The sequence below is a fragment of the Pteropus medius genome, unplaced genomic scaffold (genome assembly GCF_902729225.1).
Source record: "Pteropus medius unplaced genomic scaffold, Ma_sr-lr_union100, whole genome shotgun sequence".
Lineage (NCBI taxonomy): Eukaryota > Metazoa > Chordata > Mammalia > Chiroptera > Pteropodidae > Pteropus > Pteropus medius.
This window is the reverse complement of record NW_024356249.1, coordinates 1307102-1322121: the sequence shown is the minus strand read 5'-3', so window position 1 is coordinate 1322121 and position 15020 is coordinate 1307102. Positions and strand designations below refer to the sequence as shown.

At 37.5% G+C, this 15020-nt stretch overlaps 1 protein-coding gene across 5 annotated transcripts in view; it reads left to right on the top strand.

Annotated features, from left to right (window-relative positions):
• AGK (acylglycerol kinase) overlaps nt 1-15020 on the top strand; it is a 75212-nt gene that overhangs the window by 29093 nt on the left and 31099 nt on the right. For all 5 annotated transcript variants that reach the window (XM_039860960.1, XM_039860961.1, XM_039860962.1 and 2 more), the window contains 4 exons: nt 2119-2198; nt 8475-8550; nt 12525-12617; nt 14283-14315. In XM_039860960.1, coding sequence (XP_039716894.1) covers nt 2119-2198; nt 8475-8550; nt 12525-12617; nt 14283-14315 — 282 coding nt within the window. The remainder of the gene's footprint in view (nt 1-2118; nt 2199-8474; nt 8551-12524; nt 12618-14282; nt 14316-15020) is intronic.

Here is a 15020-nt window from a genome sequence, read left to right as displayed (position 1 = left end):
TTCTTTCCTGCCCTCCACATTTGTACATTATACCTTGCAGGTGAATTTCCATGACTGAGTTGCCTTTTTGTTACATGTCATTTAAGTTTATGATGTCGGGAATACCAGAAAAGAAACAGGAAGTCAAAAGTGACAAACATACGATACGTTTAGTAGGAGACATGGGTGACACACCTCCTGTTTGTTCCTGAAATGTTCTCATGGATGACAATGACCATAGATACTATTAATAAATTCCTCTCTTTAGTGATTATCTAACTGTTCTAAATCTGTGTTTTCAGAATCTGATTACTTTTCCGTTTTATCTCAGATGGTTCTAAGTTGAGGAAATCAATTCGAATAAACTTCGTATTAAATTTAAGGTGATCGCCACCCCAAGCTAATTTTCTCTTAGCAGCTGGAAAACCCTCTTAGGAGGAAACCCTTTCTTTCTCCCTCTGAGGAAGAGTGGTCATAGGGTGCTGCCTTCCCCAAGGTGGGTGTCTCCTCTGTTCTGAATTCCCTCTCCTCTTACTTTTTCAGAAACTGTGTCCCCCAGTTATTCCCTCCCCCTCAGACGTTTGCCTCTTCCCGCCGTTCTAATTCTCCGCTTCCTAACACGAATTTGGCTGCTTCTGTGTGACAAAAGGAAGTCAGTTCACCTTATAGCCTCCTCTCGCTGCTTTTCCTGTTTATGTCCTTCCTTTAATTACGATCTTGAGCGAATATAATGTTTCTTAATCTCATGTAAACTCAACTCACTGTGGTCTTACATAAACTCCTTAACCCGCTGCAAACCTGAGACTTGAGTTGCAGCTAAGGAAAAATTCTAGAGACTAGAAACGAGGACAAGGAGGAATCATCTGGAACTGCAGGTTGGAATTTGGTAGGCATGAGAACCTAGTTAATTATATAATCTCTGGCCACATTTCAGAAATAGTATGGCTAGCTAGAACAGGAACAAATTACAATATTTGCAGATTTGGCAGCAAAATGTTAAGGTCTAATTTAGCAAGAGTGAAAACAGAGTAGAAATTATAATGTACCAGAATTATTTTTTATAAACAGTATGTCTTTCTGAAGTATTCAGAAAAAGTTTATTTTTTAAAGCAAAAAATAGACAATGGTAAGAAAACCAGGGAGGCGGTGGATTTTGTTAGCTAGTCAGTAAAATTGGCATAACTCGTTTTTCCCGTCGTTGCTTTGTACTTTGTACTCGAATTCTGTCGTCTTGGCTCAGACCTGCTCCCCACCATCTAAGACTCAAAATCTCGCCCTTTTCGGTGCTTTCTTACTCTCATTGTTTTTGTCGCTCTTCTTCAATCCAGATGTCATAGCACGAGCCCCGTTTGTCCCTATTCTGACTCCTCACACCTTGTCTTCTGTACTTAGTTCTGCTTCATCCTGTCTACTCTTTAGAGCCTATGGAGTAGATGTTTTGGAGTTAGATGTTAAATTCCAGACTCGTAATTTATTAACAATGAGACTGACTTGTCTTTCTGAATCTTGGTTTTCTAATCTATTAAAATAAGGATATTTAATACTTACTAGGTTTCTGAGAACTAAGAATAATGTATGTGAAAACGGCAAATACTAGATCTTTAGCAAATATTACATTTTTTTTTCCTGTGCCAGTTGATGCCGTTTAATTATCATACAACGTAGCAAAGAAGAGGAGGCAAATAGAATATTTGGTTTATATATATATAAAGATATGAAGATAAATTGGTATCACAAAGATTCTTCATGAATGAGCTTTAGTAATAAGTTGAAGTAGAAAAAGATTATACTCTGAAAACTAAAGACGAATGGATTAAACTTCTCTTTTGACAGACTATGGTCTTACGCGTTGTGTGTTTGTAATAAACGTAGCCATATCTTATGGAGAAAAGTTACCTCTAGTAGGTGAAGCAGAGTTTTTTATTACAATACAAAATTCAGCTGATTAAATGTACACTTTCATGTTGTCGTTTATGGTGTTTTTGTTAATATGAAATCACGAAAGAACGTTTTTTGTTTTTCTCCCCGAGTAGATACTGTATCTGTTGGAAGTAAATTCTTTTGGAATGAAGGAATATATGTGATCACTAACTGAATAAAAGGACATTTAGTTAAAACGTTTCCTTCTTCCTTTTTTAGGTGTTTGGCAATCAGCTCATCCCTCCCAACGCGCACGTGAAGAAGGCAACGGTCTTCCTCAACCCCGCAGCGTGCAAAGGGTGGGTGACGTGCTCCATGTTGGTGGTGGTTCGTCACACACTCAGCTTTTCTAAGGGGAAAAGGTCACAGGCTATCAGGCAGCTGGTCAGATTGTGAGGAGTCGGAAGAACTGGGTTCAGCCCTCTTCTGGCACTAACATTCACTTGTAACGTAGAAGTAACGGTTCATGAGATACAACCGTAAAGCTAACTGATGCTTAGCAGACTTGTCCAATTGAAGTTTAATCGTCATTCCAGAATTAACTCAAATAAGTCTTATCTGGTGGCAGTAGCCCCCTTGGGAACACCTGCCGCTGTGATGTGAGTTATTAGGCCTTCTCTGTTACAAGGTGTTCAGAGATGGCCGAGAGGACGCTGTGGGCCTGTGAGGTCAGAGACGTTCTTTCTAGAAGGAGTGAGCCTTAAGCCAGGCCTTGGAGGCCATCAGAGGGAGGACACTCAGTTTTCTGACAGAAGAAATGGTCATGGGGCAGGGGCCTTGACACAAGAGTGACAAGTTATGGCCCTTGGTGTGTCACAGGACAGTCAGTAAACTGGTCGGGGTGTCCCGAAAGGGTCATGTGAGGGAATTGTGGGAATTAAAGTGTAAAAGGTAGTTGAGACCTTGGCTGATGATCATGCGTCCATGTCCATTTATTGTAACAAACACACCCACGGGATGTTGAAAGGAGGGGAGGCGTGTGTGTGTACTGGGGCAAGGGCTGTGTCGAAACTCTGTCCTTTTTAAAAATAAATGTATTGGGATAACATTGGTTAATAACGTTGTATACGTTTCAGGTGTATAATTCTGTAATACGTCAGCTGTATGTTGCAGCATGCGCTCGCCACCCCAAATCAAATCTCCTTTCGTCACCATGTATTTGACCCGCTTTACCCTCTTCATCCTCCCTTCCCCCTGGGAATCACCATACTGTTGTCTCTGAATATGCACTTGTTTGTTTGTTTGTTGCTTTTTATTTTATATCTTTCATTTGAGTTCTTGTCCTTCTTCATCTGACTTATTTTACTTAGCTTGATGTTCTTGGGATTCATCCATGTTGTTGCAAATGGCACCATATCATTATTTTTTTAAGGCTGAGTAGTAGTCCATTGCATACGTGTACAACATCTTGTTTATCCAATCACCTGTCAAAAGACACCACTTGTTTCCATATCTTGGCCACTGTGAGTAATGCTGCAATGAATGTAAGGGTGCATATATCTTTACGAATAAAATCTTTCAAATTTTTGGGTGATTACCGAGAAGAGAGATTTGCTGGGTCACACGGTAGCTCTAAATTTTTTGAGGAGCCTCCACACTGTTTTCCTTGGGGCTGTTTACATTCCCACCAGCAGTGCATGAGGGTTCCGTTTTGTCCATATCCTTTCCAACACTTTTTATTTCTTACTGATAATAGCCATTCTAACAAGTGCGGATGGTATTTCATTGTGGCTTATAACTAGTGAAGTTAGTGTCTTTTCATGTCTGTTGGCCATCTGTATGTCTTCTTGGGAAATGTGTCTGTTAGGGCCTCTGCCTTTTCTTTTTTAGCATTTTATTTTATTATTAATTTCAAGTTTATAATACATTGGTTAGACGTTTATATAGTTTATGAAACGGTCCCCCTGATTATCTTCCCTCTGGCTCTACACATAGCCATTGCGTTACTGCTGACCGCATTCGCTATGCCATGCTCCCCATCCCTGTGACCATCTATCAACTCTGCTTTTTTATAAATTGGATTTTTTCTTAAGTTCTATGAGTTCTTTATATAATTTGGATATTAGCTTATTGGAGGTATAGTTTGCAAATTTCTTGTCCTATTCAGTTGGTTGCCTTTTCGTTTTGTTAATGTTTTCTCTTGCTGTGCAGAAGCTTTTTATTTTGATGTAGTCCCGTTCATTTACTTTTTGCTTTTACTTCCCTAGCCTTTGGGGTCAAGTTCACAAAAAACCCGCTGAGACCAAGGTCTATAATTTTAGTACCTATGTTTTCTTCTGTGTCTTTTATTGTTTCAGGTCTTATATTCAAGTCTTTAATTCATTTTGAGTTAATTTTTGTGTATGGTGTCGGAGAGTCACCTAGTTTCATGTCACGTGTTTTGCATGTGGCTTTCCAATTTTCCCAACACTTATTGAAGGGGCTTTCTTTTCTCCATTGTATGTTTTTGGCTCCTTTGTTGAAAATTAGTTGCTTTTATACATGTGACTTTATTTCTGGACTCTCAATTCTGTTCCATTGGTCTGTGTGTATATTTTTCTGCCAGTATCATACCGTTTTGGTTATTGTAGTATAGCTTTGTAGTGTAATTGAAGTCAGGGAGTGTGGTACTTCTTTCTGGCTTTGTTCTTTTTTCTTAGAATTACTTTGGCTAGGTAGGGTCTTTTGTGGTTCCATACAAATTGTAGGATTAGTTGTTCTAATTCTGAGAAGAATGCCATTGGTATTTTAATAGGGATTACATTTAATCTGCATATTTCTTTAGGTAGTTAAGGATATCTTACAAATATTAATCCTTCCAGTCAATGAGCAAGGTGTATCCTTCCATTTATTTGTATCTTGTTCAGTTTTTTCTTTAACGTCTTATAGTTTTCAGAGTACATGTCTTTCATCTCTTTGGTTATATTTATTGCTAGGAATTTTATACTTTTTGATGCAATTGTAAATGGGACTGTTAATTTTTTTTTTTTTAATTTTATTGGTGTACAGAAATGCAACAGATTTCTATAAATTAATTCCGTATCCTGTAATTTTGCTAGTTATTTATTAGTTCTAATAGGGTTTTTTTGGTAGAGTCTTTAGAGTTTTCTATATATAGTACCATGTCATCTGCAGATGCTGAGAGTTTCACTTTTCCAGTTTGGACACCTTTCATTTCTTTGTCTTGTCTGTGGCTAGGACTTCTAATACTATGTCGAATGGAAGTGATGATAAGTGAGCATCCTTGTCTTGTTCCTGATCTTAGAGGAAAGGCTTTCAGCTTCTCAAATAAGTTTCTCTGGTCGTTTCTTGGGACTGAGTGTGGCTCCTCAGATACGAGGACAAGTCATGCCTTATTTCTTTTTAATTCAGCGGTTTAAAATATTTATGTACAGATCGTTTAAATTGGCTCCATTACTCCGCCTAATTGAATCCTATTTGCCAGGGTTTGTTAACACCATTTTCCTCTCCCATAAACACACCAATGATAATGCCTATTGATCATTCTTGTTAAATATCAGTATTAACACCAACAAGTGAATAGGTCCTAACACAACACAAGAACTGTAGGCTTCAGAGTTTAAAGGATTATTTCCATATACTCTTTTTCACTCTGTAATACTGCAGGAACTACTTAACTTAGATCATCTGTGAAATGGAAGATGTAACAGTACATACCTTATGAAATCACCATATGGAATAGGCGCCTCTAGGATTAAATGAGATAATGCCTCTGAAGTGTTTGGCATTATTTCTATTTCATAGTAAGCATGGAGTGAAAGACCTCCAAGCTGCTGTTTTTGTTATTATCGACCTGTCTAGGTTCAAGACATTCTCTGCTTTACCCTTCCCAGAGGCACTGCACCTCTCTTTCTGCCTGCTTTAACTGATTTAGGTGCTATTCCTTTAGAGACCTAGTGGGTTAGCAACTTGCTAATTCTGATGAAGAAAAATATATGGCAATTTGTTTAAGCTGTAATCAGTCATTTTGAGTTTCTATTTCTAAGAGACATTTACATTTAAAATATTAAACTATTTTTTAGAGCAGTTTTAGGTTCTGTTTACACTTTTACTGATAAATGTATCTGCATTTTTAAAGATGGATTCTTGTTTAAAGGTATATCATTACCTAAAAGGGAGGCTAAGGAAGGCTTTCTCTCAAGTCATCATCCCCTTTAGCAAGGTGAATCTGCACAGTTCTAGGAAGCAGCCACTCTGAAATGCTCCAGCATCTCCTTTTAACGCTTTCACGATTTAATTGCACTATTTTTGTCATCTTGACTCTGCCCGACATATAATTTATAATTTATTATGTAGCTATTTTATTATGTACTGGTTTAAAACTACATAAGAGCTTTAAGAAAGAAGATAACTGTGTTTAGCATTAATAAATAATACATTAAGGAGTAGTGTGTGTGTGTGTGTGTGTGTGTGTGTGAGAGAGAGAGAGAGAGAGAGAGAGAGAACGAACCTGGAAATTGCTACAAGTATATAAAGTTTTTATTTATCTCCGGTGCTATATCACCCTTAATTGTGTAATAAATATTGTATTTCTTACTGGTAACAGTTGTTTTTCAGTCTTTTGGACAGAACATTCGAAGGAAAAAGTCTTCACTTTTAGAGGTTTTCTGTACCCATGGCATCACATAAAGGCATGAATAAGCGCCCAAATGTTCAAGTTTTATTTCTTTAACTTAGGGGAGCTTACAGATTTGTCCTAAGTGGTTAACTAGCAGATTGAGACTTCTCCAGAGTTTGGCTTCTCAGGGTTAGATCTGATTCATTTGCAACTGATCCTTTCTTACCAGTCTCCTAATGAAAGTGCCCCCGGAGGGAGAGATGTTTGCAGCGTCACCAGCTCAGTGCAACAGTAAAGCTGAGCGAGCGAGGGGTTTCCATTGAGCCCTTCGTGTTCGTTCTAATGAGCATTCAGAGCAGTGGAAAAGGTGGGGTATTTAATTTGCTTATCACCTACTCAGGTATGCCCTTGGTTGGAGAGATTCTTCTGAATGGTTCTTGGGAACATTTATCCAAGCCTCTCCATTTCCATTTTAATTCATGATAAGAAATGTTTCATGTTTTGCCATCGGTGGTTATTCTAACTTTTAACGTAGAGAATGTTGAATTTTGTCTGTGTGTAACTATACATGCTCCTCATTGGCAATCTTTGCATCTCTTTCTAGAATAAAATATTTTCAAGAAAATCAAACTGTTTATCAGTGGTTAAAAATAATCTGAAAGACTAAGTAAATATGGATGTAAAAGTTAGATATTTGGCTAGTTGATTTGAAAATACTAGTTGTTTCTGATGTGATCATTGAAAATATTTGGGTAAAAGACAGGTCAACTGATTGATATATTTAACATTTATTCAAATTTGAGGCAATGCCATTGGGGACATTTTGCAACTTCTGCATCCCTTGATTCCTAGGCTGTGTTTTTGAAACCTGACCTGAATTGGACAAGAGTCACTATCAGAATGATATGTGTGATACTTTTAAAACACAAAATCTTCTAAAGGCTGTTTAACTGTTTCTATTATATTACAAGACATCACAAACATGTGATTTCCTTTTCCTCGGAATTAACATGTGTACATTTGGGTGGGTTTATTCATTTACTCATTTGTGCGTTAATTCACCAGATACTTATTAAGTATCTTTTACCTGTGCCAGACCTACTCCTAGAGGCTAGGAGATTCAGATTAATAAGATTTGGTATCTGTTTTTGCAAGGCTTCAAATCTAGTCCCGAAGACTGTCTTGCAAATCACTCATCATCCCGTGATATGAAAGTTCCTGAGGGAGAGGTGTACAAAATCCCGAGGCAACACAGAGGAGGGCACGGCTTTGCCTGGGAGTTTGGGACAAGCTGCTAATTCTCCCATAGTTCTGTTGATAATTTCCGACTTTCCTCTATCCTAGCAGAAATTCTGACTTCCTGTAAACAATGTTGCTCTTTCTCCAGGGAGACCACTACAAGTTTAAAACTCAAGAAATGGAGCTAGCCCCAGGATTCAAAATTGTTAAAAATAATGTATTTCTTCTCCCCAAATTGTGTCCGCTGAGCTAGAATTAAGCATTGTTCTGTTTGGTTCAATCTATTCCCTTGGGCCGTATGAAAAAAGGTTAGAGTGAATACCTTCTCCACCACTGGAATATAAACAAGTTCCTTGAGAACTCATTACACTGTACTTAAGTTACAGCTATCCTTGGCTGCTTTGTCGTGTTGTATCCCCGCCTCATATACCTGTCTAGCACATACTGGATGCTCAATAAATACTGAATGACCCTGAGCAGAGCCCCATCTGGTGTACATTCTTCCTCTAGAGGAAGTAGACTGTGAGCTGTAAGCATCCCAAACAGATAAGAGCCTAGTGTATGAGACAAAGGGTAAACTCTCAGAGGCCCCAGAGTGAGCGAGTCTGTGTTTCTGTCCGTGGAAACTCATGGCTCATTGTTAAACTTCCTATACCGAAGAAAGAAAGGAAACTGTGTTCCTTAGTCTATCTTTGTTCTACACAAGAAAAGATGGTTGGGTTTTCTGTTCTTCGTGTACACTTGTGTAAAAATATTTGTAATTTCTCCTTTTTTACAGCAAAGCAAGGACTCTGTTTGAAAAAAATGCTGCCCCAATTTTGCATTTGTCTGGCATGGACGTGACTATCGTTAAGGTGAGAACTGCTCCACTGTCGATTTTGGCCAAACTGCCCCCTTATAACATAGCCTCTTCTCTTCGCAGAAATCACTTTTCACTTAAGAAGAAAGGAACAGAGAAATCAGTGTTGTGTACTTGTTCTGATAATTAAAGCAGTTGTGTTTTTTTCAAAGCATTGTCAGCTTTTCATTTTCAGAATAGGATTAGGTGGAGGCATGAACTTGATTCTTTTCATTGGAAGATAGGATGTGGAATTATTGTTTCTTGGAAGATGAGAATTATGATAGCTGTAAGAATTCTTTTTCCGAGGGAAAAAAAAAACAACCTTCAAGTTTGAGTAATTCATTTAATTTCTTGGTAGTTCTGCTGACAGGTAAACATTTTTTCTCTGTTGAGGAATTTTAAATGGTAAAGATTGAGAACTTGCGAGATTTAGGTAAAAATAAATTAGTCGTGCTGTCTCGGAAGATGCCTCGGGACTCCACTTCGCCGACTTTTGGGTGATGCGTGTGCGGTGTGGAATAGCGTATTTGATGAAAACCGCTGCCCCCCCATCTGCAAGTCTGTGGCTTACCTATTTTTAACATTATACACTTTCATTAGATCCTAGAGACTAAAAGCTCATTTCATGCAATTTCCCATGGAATATTGAACTCTTTCTCAACTTGTTTGAGACTTGGTCTTCCAGTCATCTATGTGCCTTGAGGGAGGGGAGGAAGGTACTTAAAAGAAAAAAACTAACGCTTATGTAAGAACCTGTAATGTATGTCAGGGGCTTTCTGCATACGATGGGTCCTGGAATGGATACGCAGGACTGAGACTTGTTCCTGGAGTGTTTGGTTGAACTCTGGAGTGAGACGCGCTGGGCTTGCAGCTTTCTCTGAGGGGATTGTGTTTTTATCTTAAATTTCTTTAATGGCTCTAGAAGTACTCAAGTTCTGTTTCTCCCTTAGGTAATTTTGATAACGTAAATTTTTTCAAGGAATTTGTTCATTTCATCTAAGTTTTCAAATTAATTGGCATCAAGTTGTTCATAGTATCTTCTTTTAAACTTTTAAATTTCTGTAACATTTGTAATATCTCATTTTTAAGCTTAATATTATTTGTCCCTTTTTTTTTTCCTCAATAGCCTTGTGAGAGGTTTTTCAATTAATCCTTTCCAAGAAGCAATTTTTGGCTTGTTAATCTTCTCATTTATATTTATTTCATTAATTTCTGGTCTGTCTTTATTTCCTTCATTCTACTTTCTTTGGATTTTTTTCTGCTGTTCTTTTACAACATTTTAATGTGAATGCTTATTTCCTTAATTTTTACCATTCTATATGAATTTAAAACTATATATTTTACTCTGCTGCTTCAGCTGCAGCCTAGAAGTTTTGAGGTTTAATATTTTCATCTCCAAGTGTTTTCTAATTTCCATCATGATTTCGGTTTGACCTATCCGTTATTTAGGCATGTTTTAAAATATCCAAATTTAATAAAGATTTTCCAGTTATTTATGTTAATGATTTCTGATTTGATTGTGTGTGGTAAAAGAGTATGTAGTCTGTATAACTCGTATTTTAACATTTACTGAGACTGGTTTTATGGCCTAGCGTGTTCGTTTTCGTAAATGTTCCACGTATGCCTAAAAAGAATATCAGTTGTCAGGCGTCGCATTCTGTATATGTCCATTAAATCACATCTGTCGTGTGGCTCAAATATTCTATGTCCTTACTGATTTTTTCTTTTTTAACTATAGATTATTCAAAGAGTGAGAGGTATTAAAAATCTCCCACTGTAATTGCGGACTTGTCTATTTCTCTATGTAGTTTCATCCATTTTTGCTGTTAAGATTTGAGACTGCTAGTAGATGCACGCACGTTTCAGATTAATTCACATTTCTCGCATTTCGATTCCGTCACAGAGCGCCTCTCTTTAGCACTAATCCTGCCTTCCCCATAGTCTACCTTATCTAGTATTGTTAGTATCTGCACTAGTTTACTTGGGTTAGTTGTTGCCTGGTGTAATTTTTACATCTTTCACCCTTTTGTATTCTTATATTTTAGATGCATTATTGGTAAAGGTGTGAAAACAGAATATTTTAAAAATCAGTCTTTTCTTTCCTTTGTCTTTTGACCGGACTATTTAATCCAGAATTTATTATACTTGTTGATATATTTAGGCTTATTTCTATATTAGGAATCTTTTGCTACATAACAAACTGCCTCACTGTTTTCCTGCTTATGATTCTCTTGGTCAGCAGTCCGGACGCGCTGGTGTCACCTGGGCCCCTCAGTGGCTTGTCTTTCCGTGACTTGATAGCTCATTTCTTTTTATCTCTGGATAATATTCCATAGTATAGATGTACAGCTGTTTATCTGTTTACCCGTTAAAGGACATTTTGGTTGTTTCTAGTTTGGGCAATTATGAATAAAGCTGCTATAAATATTCTTGTGCAGGTTTATTTTTGGACATAATTTTTCAGCTCACTCAGGTAAATACCTAAGAGCACAGTTAGTCTTCTCTATGAGTAGTTAGCTTTGTAAGAAACCGCCCAGCTGCCTTTCAAAGTGACTGTACCATTTTACATTCCCACCAGCAACAAATAAAATTTTTATTGTTCCACATCCTTGTCAGCATTTGGTGTTGTCAGTGTTTGGGGTTTTAGCCATTCTAAGGGGGCGGTAGTGGGCGGGGAGGTGTGTGTGTGTGTGGTGGCGGTGGCCTCATTGTCTTGATTTGTAATTCGCTAATGACATAATAGTGAGCATCTTTTCATTTGCTTATTTTTCATATATATATATATCTTCTTTGGTCAGGTGTCCATTCAGATCTTGGCTCTTTCTTGTTTCTCGTTTGTTTTCCTGTTGAGTTCTAGAGTTCTTTGTATATTGTAAATGCAGGTCCTTTATCAGATACATGCTTTGCAAATATTTTCTCTTATACTGTCTTTTAAAGCTGTCTTTTCATTGTCTTAACATGGTTTTTCACAGAGCAGAAGTTTTTAATTTTAAGGAAGTTCCACTTATCAATTTTTGTCTCATAGATCTTGCTTTTGGTTGATTTACCATTGCCAAACCCAGGATCTCCTAGATCCCTTCCTGTATTTTCCAGAAATTTTATAGTTTTTTATTTTACAGTTGGGTTTATAACCCATTTTGAGTTAATTTTTGTTAAAGTATAGGTCAGCGTGTCAATTCATCTTTTTGCCCCCCTTTTTATCTTTAGTCTTTTGGTGCATTTGGAATTTTCATCGTAAGATCAGAGCCTCAAATGTCTTATCTCTATTAACATAATTTTTTAAATTGTGGTCTGCTAAATCTCTCCGGATCTTTTTGCATTTTAGTTGTGTCCTCTGTGCTTATTCCATTGATTTTATGTCTTGCAAGTATTCATTGCGTGCCTACTCCGCGGTAAGCCGTGGGCTCGGTATTGGGGTGCAGTCAGAACCGCTGGCCTGCTGGAGCTTCATCAGCTCTGTAGCAGTGTCGTGAGGCAGCTGTGATTATCCCCTTCTCTGACACACAATTTCATTGATGAGGAAATCGAGATCCTGAGAATTTCATAAGGCCAGTCAGCTGAAAAGTCGCAGAATCGAGACTTAATCTAGGTCTCTTGGGCTCTCAAATCTGTGCTTTTTTTTTTTTCATTACTTTTGCTTCTCCTTATTTGCCTTTACACTTGACTTCCTGCTTGCAGATGAAAGGCCCTGGGTAGATGATGTCATAGAATCTGAACTGGACCGAGTCCTTTGACAAACTCACTGTAACTGAGACAAGTAAGCAGCTGACTGTGGTTTCTGAGGTCTCTTCCAGTTCTAAAAGTATAAAACTATGAAAACCATATAGAGTTGCTTTCTTAGCTGTTTAGTTTTTCACATCTATCAAGTATGCAGTATTTAAGACAAGACTCAATGTAAAACTTTAATGAAAATAAACCTGCATTTTGAAACCTTTCACCTGTGGCCCTAGGACGATAAATGTACCAAAGGCTTCCTTTGTATTGCAGACAGATTATGAGGGCCAAGCGAAGAAACTGCTGGAACTGATGGACAGCACAGATGTCATCATCGTTGCTGGAGGAGATGGGACATTGCAGGAGGTATGGCTGTTTTCCTGTTTGAAACCAGTTTGAAAGTGAAGAAGATGGAAATTAGACCTTAGAGTAATGGCATAAAGTGGTTATAATCTAAGGAAATTATTTCTTTGTAATCCTCTTTTTGAGGATCGTTTCTCCTGAAATACGTACAGCATTACGTTTTCCTCATGCACTTTTATTTCATTGGTTCGTCGAAACTCTGTACCTAGCACATAAATGGGTTTTTGTTATCAAATTTAAGTGTGATAAAATCGAATAAAACAGGAGACGAATGGTGGTGTGTAGGACGAGCTTTTGATATTTTGAAGATTCTTATGAAGTAGCCCTGTTTGTTATGAAATCAGTTTCAGTTATGAGGAACATTTCTTATAAACTTAAAGATTCCCTTAAAAAAATGCATCTGTCCATTCTCACATCATTTCCATCACATGTATACGTATGTATGTATGTATGTACGTATGTAATCTCCTAATAGTACATGTAGGAGCAGAGGCCTCCGTGTTCAAATGTATGCATCGGCCTGTGTCCTTAAATTCCATATCCGTAGTGCTAACTCTGGTCCATTCAGGACAGTACATCCCCCTGGAAGGGCCCTTTTTTCCAGGGCAAGACTAGCCCTCCATAATATATTAGAAACCCCTAAAGAGCCTGGTGCAGGCGCCAGCCCCCCCACCTGCCCCCTGCCCAGTAGTCATTCTGTCCTGTGCACCACGACCCCATCCGTGCCTCACCTCCGACCACCTTTGCCTCTCTCTGGTGGGACAGAACCACCAGTGTTGAGGGAGCGGGAGCTACCCACAGACTGAGAAGAGTCCTGTGTTTGACTTAGAAATTATGTGAGCCTTGGTAAGCTGCTTCTGAAAAGTCTGTGCTAATGATCTTGTAATGGTTTTTATGGCTTTTTCATGAAGTGTGAAGAATACTAATAGCATGCCAACCAAAGAATGAGGTAGACCTCAGACAGCCCCATTTAGTCCTAAAATGCAGTGGAGGAGGAGACGAAGGGAGAAGAGGGGCGTCAGCCTTTACTTTACAAAATATTTTTAAGAAAGATACCAAATTGCATATTTGGTATAATCCAGTCATAAAAACATGCCTTGGCGATAAAAGAATTGGAGGGAAATGTATCAAAATACAAACAACTGTTTAATGATGGGTATCCTCCTACATGGTGGGTTTATGAGAAAGAAGTTTTTCTTCAAGTATTTTTCAGTTTTTACAAGACATGTACTATATTTTACTATCCCTCCTGTCTTTACATTCATCATTGAGAAACATCGATGAAGAGCAGACCTCCCCGAGAATAGCAAAGGGTTATTTTTCCTTACATGTGCACTTCTTTGTAGCAAACCAGGGTCTTTGGTATAATTGATGTGAACAGCATATTAATACCCATTTTATGAAACTTAAAACATAATTTTGCTAATGTGGAGATTTTATATTCTTTTATCTTAGCCCTCATTGTACTATTGACCTTAAGTCAATAATAAAAGTTAATTTAACTCTGATCCTGTTGGAAAATACTATGTGTTTTAAGAGCTGAGACATCTTTTGACATAGTTTCTAGGAAGAAATAAGGAAAGTGTGTGGTCCATGAAAATTGAATCCAATTCTTTTATGATAAAGGAAACACATGTTATTTATAATAATTTTTAAAAATATTTGTAGGTTATTACTGGAGTTCTTCGAAGAGCAGATGAGGTAAGCTTTTAAGAAGAGTCATTTCATTTTGGCTTTCACCTTTCTGTTCTTTTTCTCTCTCTTATTTTACCTTTTCTCCTCATTTTACATTTTAAGGCAGGCACAAGTTGTGCTTCCTTGGTTTTTAGAAAGTCAAGTCCTAGGATACTTTTATTAACTCACGGTCGACTTTTCCGGTTTGGTAATCCAGTAGCTTTTACCAGGTGTTATTTTTAAAATATAAAAATTTTCTATAGAATCTTTTACCAAGTGTTGTTTTTAAAATATAAAAATTTTCTGTAGAATCTTTTTGAAAGGGTGCTTTCATAAAGAAATCGAAGTGTGTTTATATACTGAAAGCCCATACTGATGTTAAAATGAATGAACTAGATTTATAAATATCTACATGGCTAATCTAAAAATATTCAGTAAAAAAGTCAGATTGCCAAAGTATGTTACACATTTCTGCAAAGATTTAAAATTCAGAAAACGAGCATCCTCTTAATGGATGTCGAAAATAATATAGTAAAAGAATAACAGTGTGGATGGAAAGACATCCTCACGCCAACCTCAGGGTAATGGCTTCCTCTGGGAGGGGCGAGAGAAGAATTGGGTTGGCAGTGACTTCAATGTATCTGTCATTTCATTGCTTAAAACATCTGAAGCAAATATGGCAAAATATAACGTTTGTTATATCTGGGTCTGGGTGTATGAGTGTTTGTGACA